The sequence below is a fragment of the Zosterops lateralis genome (genome assembly GCF_965231275.1).
Source record: "Zosterops lateralis genome assembly, chromosome: 13".
Taxonomy (NCBI): domain Eukaryota; kingdom Metazoa; phylum Chordata; class Aves; order Passeriformes; family Zosteropidae; genus Zosterops; species Zosterops lateralis.
In genome coordinates this window covers 551,880-568,003 of record NC_139773.1, presented here as the reverse complement: position 1 = coordinate 568,003, position 16,124 = coordinate 551,880, and the positions used below count along the sequence as shown (strand labels likewise).

The 16,124-nt window shown below is 42.7% G+C and overlaps 2 protein-coding genes across 3 annotated transcripts; both read right to left on the bottom strand.

Annotated features, from left to right (window-relative positions):
* Positions 1-203: 203 nt before the first annotated feature.
* Positions 204-7,269, bottom strand: PSMA4 (proteasome 20S subunit alpha 4). 2 transcript variants are annotated; one of them, XM_083870894.1, is made up of 9 exons: positions 7,241-7,269; positions 6,096-6,173; positions 5,846-5,888; positions 4,893-5,055; positions 3,450-3,527; positions 3,130-3,218; positions 2,151-2,281; positions 1,812-1,935; positions 204-1,381 (listed from the first exon to the last, which is right to left on the bottom strand). In XM_083870894.1, exons 2-9 carry the CDS (start codon positions 6,096-6,098, stop codon positions 1,227-1,229), a joined length of 786 nt encoding a protein of 261 aa, XP_083727020.1. In that variant the 5' UTR covers positions 6,099-6,173; positions 7,241-7,269; the 3' UTR covers positions 204-1,226. The 2 variants fall into 2 exon arrangements, with proteins under 2 accessions (XP_083727020.1, XP_083727019.1); XM_083870893.1 differs by lacking the exon at positions 7,241-7,269 and adding an exon at positions 6,382-6,493.
* Positions 6,836-11,886, bottom strand: HYKK (hydroxylysine kinase). The gene is made up of 6 exons (XM_083870892.1): positions 11,764-11,886; positions 11,576-11,655; positions 10,941-11,278; positions 10,029-10,171; positions 8,006-8,189; positions 6,836-7,358 (listed from the first exon to the last, which is right to left on the bottom strand). The coding sequence occupies exons 3-6, from the start codon at positions 11,269-11,271 to the stop codon at positions 6,895-6,897; spliced, it is 1,122 nt and encodes a 373-aa protein (XP_083727018.1). The 5' UTR covers positions 11,272-11,278; positions 11,576-11,655; positions 11,764-11,886; the 3' UTR covers positions 6,836-6,894.
* Positions 11,887-16,124: the final 4,238 nt, after the last annotated feature.

Sequence of the window (16,124 nt, the reverse complement as noted above, 5' to 3'; positions counted from 1 at the left end):
AGATATCCTTTGGGGTAAGAAAACCAAACCAAACTAAGCTACAAGATCAATACAATCCGGGGTGGGCACAAATGGGCTGGATCACCCAGTCACTACCCACTGTCATAGTCTGAAATTCACCAAGGCCTCACTTTTAAGCATGGCACTCAGGCTTTTCACTTTGCTTTTGATATCTGAATGAGTGCACAGTAATTTTCAGTAACTTGTTTTCTTTTCTTTTGTTCACTCCACTTTTTTTTTTTTTCAGAAGTAGGAGAGATTTTTGCTAACCTGACAATCATACATTTTTGCATTCAGTATAGGGGCAAGCCAGACAAAAATAATTCACACCAAATTATGATTTCTTGGTTCTTAACTGGTTAGTTTTCTTGACTGCTATGTCAGAGAAAGGAACCAAATTCACTGGGGAAGTATCAGCAACACTAAACATAAAACATCTCTATTTCCTTTCAGGATAAAATGTGAAATAGTCAACATGGCCTAAAAATCATGCACTATTTACTTACCTATTTGTACTTTGACAAGATAAAGCATTTTCATGTGGCCTTTGTAAAATGTCTTTCTAGTTTGTGTGAATATAACTAATGTTGTATGATTAATTCCTTAGAAAACACATGCACTTGTGAAGGCTATGATAAACTGAACACATTTGCTACAGGGCATTTTTTAAAACACTACTGCTTGCAAGACCATCAGTTTGACAGAGCCTGCTATAGAACAAAATAGGCCAAAACTAAAACTTGGCATGCCAGCACACTTTAATTCTGTATTTGTGAAATGACTTTTCAAACTTAAGAGCTCTTTTCACTACCTTAAAAGGAAAACCCACGCATACACACAAAATTCTAACAATTCTAACACCATTATTTGTTCTTTACCAACTAGCATATACCTTGTTTTAATGGTTTAAAGCAATTAAATTCCTCAAGATTGTGCATATCCAGGCATTACTGAGGAAATAAAGACACCCATCACTATTCTTCTTAAATTTTATTCCATAATAAAAAATAGAAGATGAAAGAAAGAGTGTTCAAGAATTAAAGCAATTATTGGTCAATGTAAGGAGCAGTAAACTAATTATCTAAATGATGACTAAAGACCTGGTTCATCAAAAGTACTTCTGCGTCCTCCATGGCATTAGCTGTAGGCTTCTACAGCACAAAAATCCAGATTATCTTTTGCTGAAGCAGGTCCTTTATTATCTAGAGAACACTTGACTTCATATTCTATTTATCCTTCTCTTTTTGTTCTTTCTCCTTCTTTTCACGTTCAGCTTTTGCTTCCTCCTCCTCATGTTGTTTTATCAATTGTTCCACCTCCTTTTGCTTCAGAACCCTTATTACTGTCTTTCCGTTCTCTCTTGTCAGTGTTGCAATTTCAACTGAAACACATGGAACAGACAGCAGCGTTTAGGCAGAGCAATCATCAGCAGGGCAAGGTTTGAGATTACAAGAGACAATGAGGCAGAAGGCTCCAATGCTCCCTGTGCCACAGAGCCTGGCTGGAAGCAGCCACCCGCAGTCCCCTCCTGCAGCAGAGACAGCAGCATGGGAGCTCCTCTCAGGGCTCTGCTCCCAGACACACAGACATTTCAATCCCCACACTGCAGCCTCACCTTTGGAGCTGGCCAACAGGGATGGGCCTGGACTAAGTTATCTGAATGCCTCTTAGGCTAAGGCTGAGAACTCCTGCATCTTCCCAAAACATTTTTTTGTGACAACTAACACTCCAGTAGCCACATCTGGAGTATGTGCACTCACTGATCTCTTTGTTTAAGCAGAGGGTGCCATCTCGTGTCAGCAAACACTCACCTTTCTCAGCAGAGAGCTTGCTGACATCCATAGTTTTGTTTAGAACCTTAATGGCCAATGCCAGAGCAGTCTTTAAGGTCATTTCCCCTTCTTTGTAGTCTTGCTTCAGCATTGACACAGCTGCCTGTAAATTTCACAGAAATTAAAATGGTGTCTTTGGGCAATCAACCACACAGTTGGGGTTTTGCCAGGTAATACCAACACGTGAGTTAACAGCAACATTTCTAAAATTACCTGTAAATCTCTCCCAAACTAATAATCAACAACTCAGCTGAATTAGTACAGCACAATTTACACTTTTCAACTTGTATTTTTGAGAAGAAAAAACCCAGAACTTACAGCGCTATTATTCCCAATGCATGTGGCTTTCCATCCTCCATAATTTCCACTAGGATCACTTTGATACAGCTGAAATCCATAATGCTTATCCCAGCCAATATAGAGCAATGAAACGCCAAAAGGACGTTTTCCTGTTGAAAAGAAGGCTATTAGCAACCTAAATTTAGTAACAAGATTGGTCACGAGCGACAATTATTTTATTTGATTTCGTTTTCCAATCTATTCTTGTGAAGTAGGATTTAACAGACAGTTCTGCACTTCTGTTGCTTGAGATAAGCATACCAGCACTTTCTTCTAAGTCATGGGGTGGGAGGCAGCAGAGGTTTATTCCATTTAACTTTAAGAGCAGTTCATTTGTGTCTTCATAAATTGTAATTTATCATCTCAGGACTTAAAATTTAGTATTTCAAGTATGTAGCTTAGCTTTTAATGCATTTAACTTAGCAGTGCCAAAAGCAGTGTTGTTTAAAGGGTAATTCTCTCCCACTACGTATATGTAAAACAGCAGAATTATCAGTTCACATACTAAGGAACACTACTTACAATATCATTTTCCAAAATGTTGCTTGAGCCACATAAACAGTACTTTTTTCAAGCGTTAGAATACTGATAGCCCTACATACAGCCTTGTTTTTGATTCATTGTGCCATTATGCTGGATGAGCCCAAAATGTTGAAAGGTTGCCTAAACAATTCTTTGCTGGTCTTCTGAAGGCATTCATTAAATGCAAAGCATTCAAAGCATTCTATGCTATGGGCCAGCATCTCAGCCATCAATTTCCCAAGAGATAAGTAGAAACCTCAGCAGCAAAAACCAGTCACCATAACTACCCATTCCCCTCTTAAATTAGGCTATTTTTTTCCTAAGTATAACTTTTTAAGAGAATTCAGCAGAACTGTCCACAGACTTAGATCAGTCATATTATTTAAGAGAATTGTTAAGACATTTAGTAACACAATGATTCATCACACTTCATTACCTCCAAACTGCGTATAAGCCTGCTTGATATCACACAGTGCTGTTACTAGTTGTTCACAAGGAATGGGCTCTTGATACTGTAACAAGTACCTAATATCAAAGAGGGAAAAAAACAATTTTCAAAACTTGTTTTGCTGATGACCATATCCTGCATAACATTTAAGAGGAATCAAGTTCCCAAAATAAAGCCTCTGTGATCTAGCTATTCTATTTCAACCTACTTCTGATCTACTATATGCATGCTCATTCTGATCTAATGCATAGAGAGCTGAATGTGACAGCACAGGCGAGTAAAACCATGTCAGCTGCCAGCAGACCTACCTCTGTGCAATCAGTCTCAGCTCATTTGTTAGAACATTGGCATCTGAAGTTATTCCTGCAACACTGCATGCCATATCCCTGCAAGAAAAACATACAAATTAACTGAATTCTTGTCCATCTCCAATCAACACTCACATCTTCATACAGGGGTTCAAGCAGAGCATCTACTGTTGGGCTTTTCTGATCAAAAATACACAGCTGCCGTACAAAATGGGTTCATCAGCTCCTGCCTTTAGGGTGCACCAAAAATATCAGTGCCATATGCTAAGAGCAAAGGCAGCCAGCAAAAGTCAACAAGTCAGTATGTTAGTATGTTATACATATATGTCAACAGTCAAACAGCCAGCAAAAGTCAACAAGTCAGTATGTTATACATATAGTTCTGAGAAGAAGGTCATGCCAAGGATGATTAAGTTCTGAGTGGTTTTACAAGAGCCATTAGGCACATACATAAATACATAGAGGCCTCTGAGGAGGCCACCTGACATAGCAAACCTCAGCACTGAAGGAGCCACAGAGATGTGACAGGCCTTCAGTGGGAGTTGCTGGCTGACACATGGCATTTGTGTAACTGAAACTTCATAGTCTTGATAGGTGCCTAAGAAAACTTCAATCCTTGATTGTTTTGTTGGATCTTAATTTAGTATCTCTTTAGCTCAATCTGATATGCTACAAACCTTTTACCACACAAAAAGGATTTGTGAAATTAGGGATTTTCCAAAAGATGGAAGGGCTGTTCTAGGTGACTATTCCGGTGTGCTGTTACACTGCCTCTTTGAAAATCCAGTACTTCCTACCATTCCAGATGCTTTCAAAATCAACATGGAATGGGAGACAGACAAGATGGAAAACTATTTGTGTTCATGTGCAGCTTCCGTCAAGGATGAAGCTCTAACTCCCTTGCAACAAGAAAGCATAATCCACAAAACTCTTTGCTCTGACATCACAAATTTGACTACCAGGAGTTAAAATGAAAATGGTAATAGAAGATGCTTCATCTGTGCTACAATTGTGGCAAAGAAGCCTAAGGCATGTTCTACCCAGTTATCTTGTACTTTTCAAGCCATGGAAGAAAAACAGAGATGTGGAAGGGGAACTAAAATAGTATCGTAATTTTTGTTTGCATTCTTTATTCTGCCCTCCAATGGTATTCTTTAAAACTGAGATTTCCCAGTTTTCTTAAAATACCATTGTAAGAAAGAAATGCCACAATACCATTACCTTGTATGGTGCAGTACCAACAAACAGGCTATTACACCTAGAAAATTCTCCTAGAAATAAAAAAACCAAACCAGCAATGCTTCTACTTTAGATGGGGAACTACTGAAGTGAACAACAACAGAATAGTCATCTTTGTCTGAAACACGAAGCAAAAAGATTATTAACACTTCCAATAAGGCGAGGTTATGTGCTGCTGGACATTTAATCACCATTTCAACTTACTCATTAAGTTTGTATATTTTCTCTGAGAAAAACACTTCATCAAGAAGCTTGTGAATGTTGCGCCGCTCTGCTGCCAGCAGAACTCCATCGTTTGCTAGAATTCCCAGGCAAGTGCCTGCATGCCCGATGGCCTCCATCGCGTACTCAACCTGGTACAAGCGACCTGGGAAAGGATTGGAACTCCTGTTATCAAAATATGACACTGAACAAAACCAACTACACAAGGTGACTTAAAGTTACAAGAATCTGACAAGTGATCATTGTCCCATCTACTTCTTCAGTCTCTTACCAGTCAATTGTAAATTAACTGGCTGAAAAGGAGGAAGGAGTCAGAGAAGGAAAATAACATAATACTGGACACTGGGGGAAAAAACACTTCTAGTAAAAAAAAAAAAAACAAAACAAACAAAAAACAAAAACAAACAAACAAACACCAAGAAGAAAAAATTTGAAGAACTCTCTGCTGTAGTAGAATAATAGAATAAGCCAAAACAAATTTTCAATAAACAAAGAAAATATTTTATACTGGACTAGTCAGGTTCATCCCATCTAAGAAGTAAGAAAATATGATTTGTACTTGTTTCAGCAAGTGCAAGAATAACAAGGAAAGGCACGACTGCACTAGCAGGATATTATCCATTCTCAGGAGACAGTGACAAAATCTAAGCATACTCAAAGAAGAGATAAATGAGTATTTCATAAACATGGCAGGCGATATTACTCACTAATGGGACTCATTCTCATTATAGCTTCACTTAGAGTGAATTTCAAAGTGTCCACTTTGAACCCTTGCTGTCCCTACAAAACTGGGTGTGGGTAAATATGATTTCTGTAACTCATGTTCAGACAGAAACATGCTATTAACAACCACGCTTTGTGCAAGTGTTTTGAGAGTTTTGAGAAGATAGATGGAATAGTTAGAGTTTACTTGAAAGTGTCGGGTTAAAAAATACCTTCCGGAGAAAATATGGTAGTTCTGGAGTCATATCTTCGAGACTGTAAGAGAATAGCTCGGTAAGTATCACCAGTCTCTTGTCACCAACGCCCTAAAGCCCCTGTATAACAGACCCAGCTACTCGGTGACCTCGGGCTGGTCACTGGTGCCCGCAGCCCAGCCCCTGCAGTGTGACCGCCGCCCGCCACCCCCGCCCGGGCCATGACTTGGCAGGGTCAGCAAAGCTCCGGGGAAGGCGAGTCACTCACCATGGTGCCGGGCACGCGCCGCGGGCAGCAAGCAGCGGGCCGGCAGCAGAGCACAGGGCACGGGAACCGGCACCGGGCCTGCCAAGAGAGCACAGGGCACGTGAACCGGGAACCCCGGGAACCGGCACCGAGCGCACCCCGGCACGGCCCCAGGGGGCGCTGCCGCCCGCGCCCGCACTGCACAGTCATCCTCAGCGCGGCAGAACATAAAGGCCGCACCGCCTCCCGCGCCGCGCAAAGACGCGTCCAGTGCCCCATCGCCCACCCACCGCCCGTCCTCACTCACGGCAGGCCGGATGGAAAGGCCAGGCCAGGCGCGGGGCGGCGAGACCTGGCCGCCGGGCAAGAACCGGGCGCTGCGGCCACGCCCGAACCTTCACCGCCGCGTCGGAAATGGCCGCCGCACCTGCGCACTGCCGCGTGCCGGCCTGGGGCGGAGCCTGCGCCCTTTCCGGTCGCCGCGAGGCGGGGCTGGCGCGCGCGGCCCGCAGCGTCACGTGTGTGTGCCCGCGCTCCGCCGAAACGGCCCCGCCCGCCCTGTGAGGGCGGGTCATGGTCACACCTCCCCTCCGGTGTGAGGGCGGATAATGGTCACACCCCCGATGTGAGGGCGGAGCAGGGCCCGGTCCTGCCGTGATGGTGTGTAACGGTAATAGTTTTCTCTCCCGGGGAGATGAGCTTGGTCCCACCCCTGCCCGCGGACACAGCGCGGCGGACGCGCCCCATCCAGCCCAGGCAGCGCCGCTTTCATTACTTTATTCACTCCTTTGTCACCCCCAGTACTTCAGCAGCCGCGGACCTACGGGGCGGGTGCGAGGTACGTGTACGCCTGGGCAGTCTCAAACCACGTCTTCTCTACAGCCTTCTGGCCCACCTCGAACATTTTCATTAAGTGTTTCCAGCCAGTTTTGGCTGTGATTGTGAGGTACTCCTTGTTCTCTGGGTACAGCAGAGCCGTGTGGGCAGCAATGACGAGGGACTGTGCAAACCTCCCACTGACCAGGAGAAAAAGGGCACCTCTCTCCTCGGTGGTGAGTGGCAGGACGCTCTCAAACCCTGCGAGAACATGTCCCCCAACACTCAGCGGGTCTGGGCTCTCAATCATCATGTACATGATGACTATCGCAACCTCAAACACGTAATACCCGTAACTCATGTCGCTGAAGTCCAGGATGCCAGACACTCTGTACTGGGGATTCTCCAGGGAAGCAGAACTGGAGTCTACCAGAATGTTGTGGTCATTAAGGTCTCCATGATTGATACCTAAAAACAGAAGATATAGAAACAGTATTTAATAATTATTAAACAGCTGAAACAGCTTTGGGAAGATGCATGTCAAACTAACACTCAGTACAAAACCACACTAGTCCCCTGCAGCATCAAGTGCTGTCTTTCACAGCTCTACTGCTTCCCATGAACCTGCCCTGCACTGCCAGATGACCTACAGCAGCAGAGAAGAGGGAGTGTTAGGAAGATCACGCTCCAGGCTGTGACCTGTGACACACTGCATGTTTGCAAACACACAACAGCAGTTTTCAGCTATAGAACTGTCACACTATCATCAATATCAATCTCAACTGAATTCCAAAAATTGAATTAAGTACTTTTTGGGCCTTTATGAAAGGTAGTAATGTACTCTGTATATATTCAGTAAGCTGACATAACGGCATGAAACTTAACTGGGAGCAAACTCATCCGAAAGATAAAGAACTGACCCTGACTGGACAGAACATTCCTCTTGGCTTACTCTGTGCTGTGCATATTCAGCACAGTATTTGTCCATGTCTAGGCTAGGGAAAAGAGATTTACTTTTTTTGCTATTTTTGTTTTCCTTCTCTACAGAGCCAAACTCTTGTAAGAAATTTTCATGTCTCAGTTAAAAAAAATTACAATGAAAATAAAATACTCACAGGCTCGGAAACTGCTTAGCTTGGGTATTACTTTGCCTTTAAACTGCTCAATAACTTGCTCCACCACGGCACGGTATTTGTTCTGGCCCAAGGCATAGATGTACTGATCTAGAAGAGGAACATTTGCCAGATTCCAAATGAACTGATCTCGATGCAGACTTTTTACTGATGGATGCTGGAATTTCTTTGGAAAAAGCACACGATAATATACACATAAGAAAAATTGCTGACTTTATGATTAAAGGGCATGAATCAAAACCCCTATTAATTTTAACAGATTTCTAATAAGACTCACTGAAAAGCACCATGAGTTGGACTGTTCAAGTAAATGAATAACCTGAAGAATGATTAAGGCAAGTGTCTTAATATTTACATACAGCCTGAATGGTTTTTCCCCATGTTTTAGGTACAAAGATTACCTTAAGTCGTTTGTCACTTTGATAATGTAAGATTGCTGTTGACTGTCCATAGGGTGATGTTACGTAGCAACTTTGAGCATCTGCCAAGGCCAGAGTCCCACTCTGGCAGAGCTCAGTCTGCACAGCTGATGCTGCAGGAAGCTGTGGGAGCACCAGAGACACAAAATCTGCCAGCATGCTGGGAGCAGGCACACTGTGCTTTTAGAGGTGGGACCTTTGGGAGACAAGCCTTAGGAACAGCTGGTATGTGAAAAATGGTGAGCACAGTCATTTATGGAGACACTAACCATGGCTTTATGCTTATGAAAATTTGCCTTTGTACATCCAGGCCCCACTACTTTAAACATACAAGGTCCTTAACCCCTCTCTCACTAGCAAATGGAAAGGATGGTTTGGAAAGTGACATTCAAAGAGGAAAAGTATCTCTCCCACTGCACACCTCATGCTTATCTTGGACTCCTCAAATGCTTATTAAGGTGACCTCTGGGTCAGTGCATAGGGCAAATTAAAAAAAAAAACCCACAACAAAACAACTTTCTAACAAGAGTAGCTGGCTTCCTATTAAGAAAAAAAACCAACAAAAACTATGCTTGTAATTAAGGCTGTTAAAGATCACTAAATGATAGTCAAAAGTGGACAGTGTATGAACAAGTAAAGAATAAACCTAAACCACCTTGGTGGATAATAATCCACAAGGATTAAGGGAATAAAGAGTGCTTTCCATCAGAATTACTTCTCATTAACTACTTCCCTTTAGCAGGATCGTATCAGGCATATTTTGAGACTAGCTTATTTTAATCACATTATAAGAGTGTGACCAGTGTGTCAAAGGCAACAGTAAGTTATCTTTCACAACTGAAAAATGCTCTTGAAATTTAAGAATGTGCTTAGTAAAACTGGCAATTCACATTTCATAACTGTCTGAAGCTGGTAGCCAGAACATGAGAAGGAAAGGTTAATGAAAGGTTAATAAATAATGTGAGGTCTTTCATGCATCAAACTTACTTACTGCTGATTGATCAGCTTTATTATCCTGTGTAACTACAGAATACAGAACTTACTTTGCATTAAGACTGTCTCAGGGGAAGTGCTGCAAATGAGAAGTGTCACAGATCTCTGTTGGCAGAGCTTGTTGGTGTAGGGAGGGTACCAATGTGAAATGGTCACAGTGCTAATGACAAGAAAGTCAGCAAGTCAAAAGGAATTCAAAATAGCAGATCAGCTAGCTGTGCACTACACAAAAATCTTTTAAAATGAGCTTGGCATTCTTCCAGTTTGAGCACCCTAGGGTTCATTCTCTTTTACCTGCCAGGTTTGAAACACTAACAGGTGAGCTTTGCATAAGTAAAAAGAATGCCTTATTTCCATATTCGTGGTAAAAAAAATGCATTGCAGAAGGATCTCCAGTACCATGTCACTTGTCGTGTACTTGTGGAAAGGCTTTTCTAGCAGCCAGCTTGGAGGCTGGCACCTGAGCCATGAGTCAAACTGACATCTGCAGTCACCAACTTGCATTTTGCAGGTCAGAAAAGCAGGCAGCAAGCACATTAGCAAATGCTGAAGAGACATTGATTAAGAGAGAAGTCTGAGGCTGAAGAACTCACCTCTGAGAGCACTTTATCCACACTGGCAGCGAGTCTCCCAATCTCATACAGAATCTGAGCATTGGTAGTGATTTTTGCTACTGGTGTACCTGGCAGGTAAGTCAGCAGTCTGACCATGTACTTCTTGCTCCCAGGCCTAGTACCTGACAAGGAGAGATGTAGTCAGTCACTCTGCTATGTGCTACTGAGTATCAGTTAACACAAGAGGCAAAAAAGGTGCATGCCAGTGTAAAAGTTGTCAGAGGTAGTTCATAAAACAGATTTAATGGAAAGATTTGCTTTACCAAATGTTGCATAATAATGTACAAACCTTACCACACTTAGAAAATGGAGATACTGTATTTTTAGTCCTTGAGCTTGGACCCAACTCAGCACCAAGCAAAGTTCCTCCAGTGCCTGCACACACCCACATAAAGTTTTGCAGCAGAACAGGTCGCAGGAATCCCAAATGTTGTATGGAAGTTGCAGTGACAGTAAAAGCTAAATGCCAACAAATTTTTTCTTCCAAACACTGTTAAAGCAATTTATTCTGGCTTCTGAGACGGGCTAGATCTGTATTTTACACCACTCTGAAGGCAAGTAATTTCAAGCACCATGTAGTCAACTAGGCGTTTTTAACTTTAACTCCACTCGTGAACATCACAGGTCAAATAAACGTTTTCTCCGATTCCTTCAGCTGAAGTGTTTTCCTAAGCATTTTCCTAGTTAATTATTACTCTTTCTGAGTTGCTTCGCTTCTGGTATTTTAAGTTTGGCCTATTATGGCTGAAATACAGACCACCTGATGCATATCTCCACTATTCAAACACAAGCCTAACGTTTTCCTTTAGCATACACATGGTATGCCATATAGTAAGCTACTGCCAAGCTAAGGGTGAGAGTGGGGCAGTAAAGGTGCCCACAGTGGCTCACCTCCGGACTCCAGAGACATTATGTTACCATCTTTTGTCAGATAAGGAGTAGCTGAAGGGAAGCCTTCAGCACTGAGAAACATCATGGCCTGGGTCTGCGCTTGAATGAGGTCAGGCTCCTGGCTGTCTTCTGAATTGGTGATTTTGAGGACATACTCATCAGCACCTTCAGCTGAGACACGCACATGGAAGTTCTGATCATCGTAGCTGGGGAGTGACCTGATCCACGACACCTTCAATCCAAACACCCTGTCAACCAATTCAGCTGCCTCTCTCTCACCAAGTGCAGGTTTGGTCGAGGTCTGGGGTTGACAGTCATTTCCAGAAGACATTGTGCCTCTAGGAGAAAAAGAAAAGCTGGATGATCTGATCTGTATTCTGACACCAGAAGCAGTAATTACTGCAACCAAATGCATTCAGCTACTGGAGAAGAGTCTTCTACATTTACTAAGCAAGCAAAGAAAACCAACCCCCCGTGCCAGCTTGGGTTTCTTAGAACATAGCTTATCAAATACTTAGGCTGCAGCCCCTTCAGAGAAAGACTGCTAGAGAGATGCACTCAATCTGTTCAGAATAGCAGACACGAAGAATTTATTAACTAAGCTTTTATTAACTCATTTCTAGCAGCGGCCTAACCTGGTATTGTTGATAGGTAGGAATGACTCCCTCAGGAATAGAGTTGCTGAATCCCTGATCGAGAGGTCTTCAATTCGTGCCTACAAAAGACGAGAAGTATTTTAGTAAATCATAACGTTAAAGCAGATTAAATCTTTCCGCTTGGGCACGGCCTTCCAAATTCCTGTGCTAAGAAAAGCAGCACAAACCTGCAGACGCTCGCTTGTCTCTCGCCTGCCCAGCTGCAGGAATCTCGAGCCTTCCCAGGCGAGCGCAACCCTTGGACGCGGCAGGAGCCGCGTGGACCTTTGCCCAACCCGGGGAGGCCGAGGAGCTGCAGAAGCTGCCGTCAGCCGGGGGCCCAGTCAGTCCAGCCCCCGCTCGCCCGGTTTGCGGCCGAAGCGCCCCGTGCTCAGCGGAATGCGGGGCTGCGCCCGCCCCGAGCGCGGCCAGGAGGGCCCCGGGCTACCCCCGGGCCCGGCCGCACGTCCCGCCCGCGGGCAGCGACGCGGGAGCGTCCCCGCGGCGCAGGAGCGCTGCCCCAGGCCGTGGGCTTTGTTTTCCAACAGCACGAGACGGGAGGAAAGCTGCGGCTTCCTGTCTCAAGGCAGAACACTTAAAAAACCCTGCGCCCACAGCGGGCAGGAGGGAAAACATCAGTTTTATTCATTTGTTTAAACCCTTTTATCACCACACCACATCAAAATCTCTGCCAAATGCTTGGACTGAAGACCACATTATTTATATATAACGAACCTGAGGCATTTTCTCAGGATGTCCTTTAGACTGTCCCAGAGAAAAATTGTACTTGGGACAATGGGCCCAGCCCTAGAAAACTTTACCGTTAATGAAAATAATTACAAACCTCAAGGTTAATACAGAAATATCTTCTAAAACTCCTAATGAAGGAAAAACAATCTGCCATAGTTGATGTACAGCTATGACAGCATTAGGAACCTGAAGAAAAAGGAATTTAGGAAAGGCATGCTGAAAAACTCCCCAAAACTCAACAACACTCCCCCCTAAACCCAAACACCATCACCTAAATATATCTTGACTTCAATCAAATCAGTTAAAAATCCTCTATCACAAAATTTCAGTATTGTTTGTAATACTGAGGACACAAAATTGAAAAATTATCTTACTCAAACGTTTATTTTAATCAAATAGGGAATTTAGAAAAGGAAAACTATTTCCCCAAGAAACGATTTTTTCTCTCCAATTTCAGACCAAATGTTAATAAAAGTAATTGACCAACTCTTCTCACTAGAAATGACAAAAATAAGGGTTTTTCAAAAATAAAAGAGATCTGTAAAATATTTAGGGTTCCCTCTTTCTGATTTCTGAGGCCCCAAGCTTTAGCTCATTGGAATAAAACCGATAGAGTGGGAAAGCTTTCTTGCTGTGATTTAACATAGGTGGTTACAGAAATGTGTTCCTGCACTATGCAAACAAGATGACTACACACTTTGCAGATCCATACTCCTTACTCTTGCTTCAGTTGCCAGACTGGAGTGCCAAAACAGAAGACCTATAAACTTCTGTGCTTCTTCTGCCTGCCTGGTACTCTGGGAGAAGCTCACTGTGGTTGTGATGTAAGGCAGTTTGAAGACGGGACTTTGGCCTTATTATCTATAGAAAGATAGACCTGAATAATTTAGCATCCATGAGCTGAACTCCAGTTGAAGTAGGTTAGTGCTGGACATCCCAAATGACTTCTGAGGATCTTGTCAGGGTTGTAACCTTGGCCAACAGCTTGCTTTAATACAGGATTTAATCTAGATTCTAAATTAGACATTTTTCAGAAGAGAAAGAAAAAGTTACTACAAAAGCATTTGATATAACATCCAGAGTAGTGTCTGGAGCCCTGCTAACCCAAGGAACATCCTTCTACACCACCTAAGCATGCTTTGTGCTTCGTGAGTCCAAACTCACTCCTAACAAGTAAATGGAACATGCATCATTATATAATACATAATATTATCCCCTTTCTTTATTCACCCCGCTCCTTCACACACAGTACCATTTAAAGTGCATTCCATACTATCTATTCAAAATAGACAGTAACATACAAGAGCTGTGATACAATTTTCTTTATTAAAAATAATTTACAGCATTGGTAACATTGTATGCACAATTTTTATCAATTGAACTTAAGATATATCTATACAATACTTATGGAACTTACACTGTTCTGTTGGCTTTAAACAGCAGACAATGATTTGCAGTTGCTTAAATAGGATTAATATACATAGCTTCTTGTCCTTATACTTAGGTGTAAAATATATAAACATCAACACTATCCCAAAGCTTTGCAGTTTGGGATGGGGAGGAAGAGGGAAGCAAGAAGAGAAAACATTTACAAAAATTTCAACAAGATTCTCCCCTCAAATGCAAATGGGGAGAAGTCTAGGTTAAATACATCTAACACACTGAGTCACTTCTCAGACAGGTACATGTTTTCCTATGCTTTAGGATACTAAAGAGAGGTCTAATTGAATGTTTGGTGTGTGAGCACAGCAATCCTGACGGTGGCTCCTGCCACTCCTGCCCACTTAAAGCCCCTCAGGGTCCCAGCAGTGTCCAAAGTTAAATGTCTTCATTGGCTGCTAGGCTCTTGAGCTGCACTTGCACAAGGGAGAGGGAACAGGGCTGTTGCCATGGGTCTGGAGCCAGGTGTTCCCTGCATGAGTGGTTCCCCACCACTGAACAGATGGTCCATGGGCAGTGCTGCCCCACACAGCATGCCCACCCCACAGGGTATGGGTCCAAGGATAGGAGTCAGTCTGCACATCTTGGAGTTGCCACTGACTTGGGCTTGTTTAGAGCTGGACTTGCTGCAGCACCAATAGAGCCTCCAGCTGAGCAGCCCCTGTGCTCAAGCACAGCTCAGAACCTCTCTCATGAACTACAAGACACAGTAGTACAGCAGAATTAAAGCAGCTGCTAAGGTAATGAAGCCCCCTGTATTTCTATAAAGAGGTGACTTGCTTTACTGGTGACAACTTGCAGGTAAGTCACATGCCTTGAAATTGTACTTCACCTCATCAGTCTACCTTGACATGGCTTGGATCCCTGTCTCCTGAAGTATGGAGTGAGGGCAGGGGGCTCTTTCCTTCAAGCATTAGTAGTTACACAAGTTGTAAATAGGCATGGGGTTGCAGTTGTATCATCTGCATGAGGCATCATTATGTACCAACACCAACACATTATGTTCCCATTTTCTCCCCAATAACATTTTCTTGAACTAAATCAAAAATATACCTTCGAGTTGGGATAAAACAGTATTAGACACTGTTGTACAAGAAGCAGGATCTGCCCAGTCACTCTGGATAGAATTAATGGAAGTGTACCACAGAACTGGAACTCGTTCAGCATTCAGTTGAATATAATATTCAAAACTGCATTGAGTTATCCCCCTTAGAATTAGCAGGAGTCACGGGAATGGTTTTCATCTCACCTAAAAGAAAATCACATCAAACTAGTGAAATATAAAAACAGATTATACAGAACTTCAAACTTTAGTGAACTTTGTCTAACAAAACAGAAAAATATGTATCAAATTTATGTCGATCAAACTAGTTTGGCCTTAGAACTGTCAAAAAATTAATACATTGTATTGATACAAGTATGCAAGAGAGGTTTGGGGTATTTTTGGTTTTGTGGCTTTTTTTAAAGGAATGTCAAATATACTAAAGATTTGAACAGTGCATCTGTCAGTTCACAAGTCAACTATCTCAGTGTCTGGTTATAAATTAAAAGCACATGTAAATAAAGCTAATAATAGTCCTCTTGAATGTTTTGATATTTAAGACATTTATGAACAACAAAAAATCTTAAAGCGACATCTTGATAATTTATAGGCAAGTATTGCAGTTTTGTTCTCCAGCAGAAATTAATCTCTACACAAACTGTACGTGAAGTTATGAAGCTTTTCAAGACACAGAGCACAGGAAGAGGCTGCTGGAGCTGCAGACTCACACAGCTCAGACACCCCCACAGCTCTGTTAAGTGGGAACACAAGCCATGCTGCAGCAACTCTGCATTTCCTGCCAACATGAACTATGGAACAGACTATGGAACTAACTTTACCCTCAATGTGCTGACAATTCCAGCCACAGCTACTGCAGTGCCATGAGAGACAGGTTTGTTCAGTGCTCCAGGCTCCTCCTCAGAAGGGACACTCTGTAAGAGCTGCCAGCAGGTGAGAAAGCAATCCAAGGTAGTGTGGCCACCTGGCTCTTGCACATCTGACAAGTGTAACGTTTTACACATACGTTGTATTTAAAGCAGAGGAATTTAAACAGCCTTAGCAAATATTTAAAAAGATTTTTAAAGGTTAAAACATTATGAGGAGGTACTTTGTCTGATGATATTGTGGAGAGCACAATAAAAACAGATGTCGCAAATGACAAAGTGCATCCCTTGAAGCAGATGTGACAAACTTCAATTGAAGAGCATGAAGAAACATGGCTTAACCTGCATGGCTAAAACAACTGGGAGATTTGTTTTTAAACGCAGAAATGTTTCCAATATTCCTAAGCACCAGTATTTCATAGCTTCAGCAGTA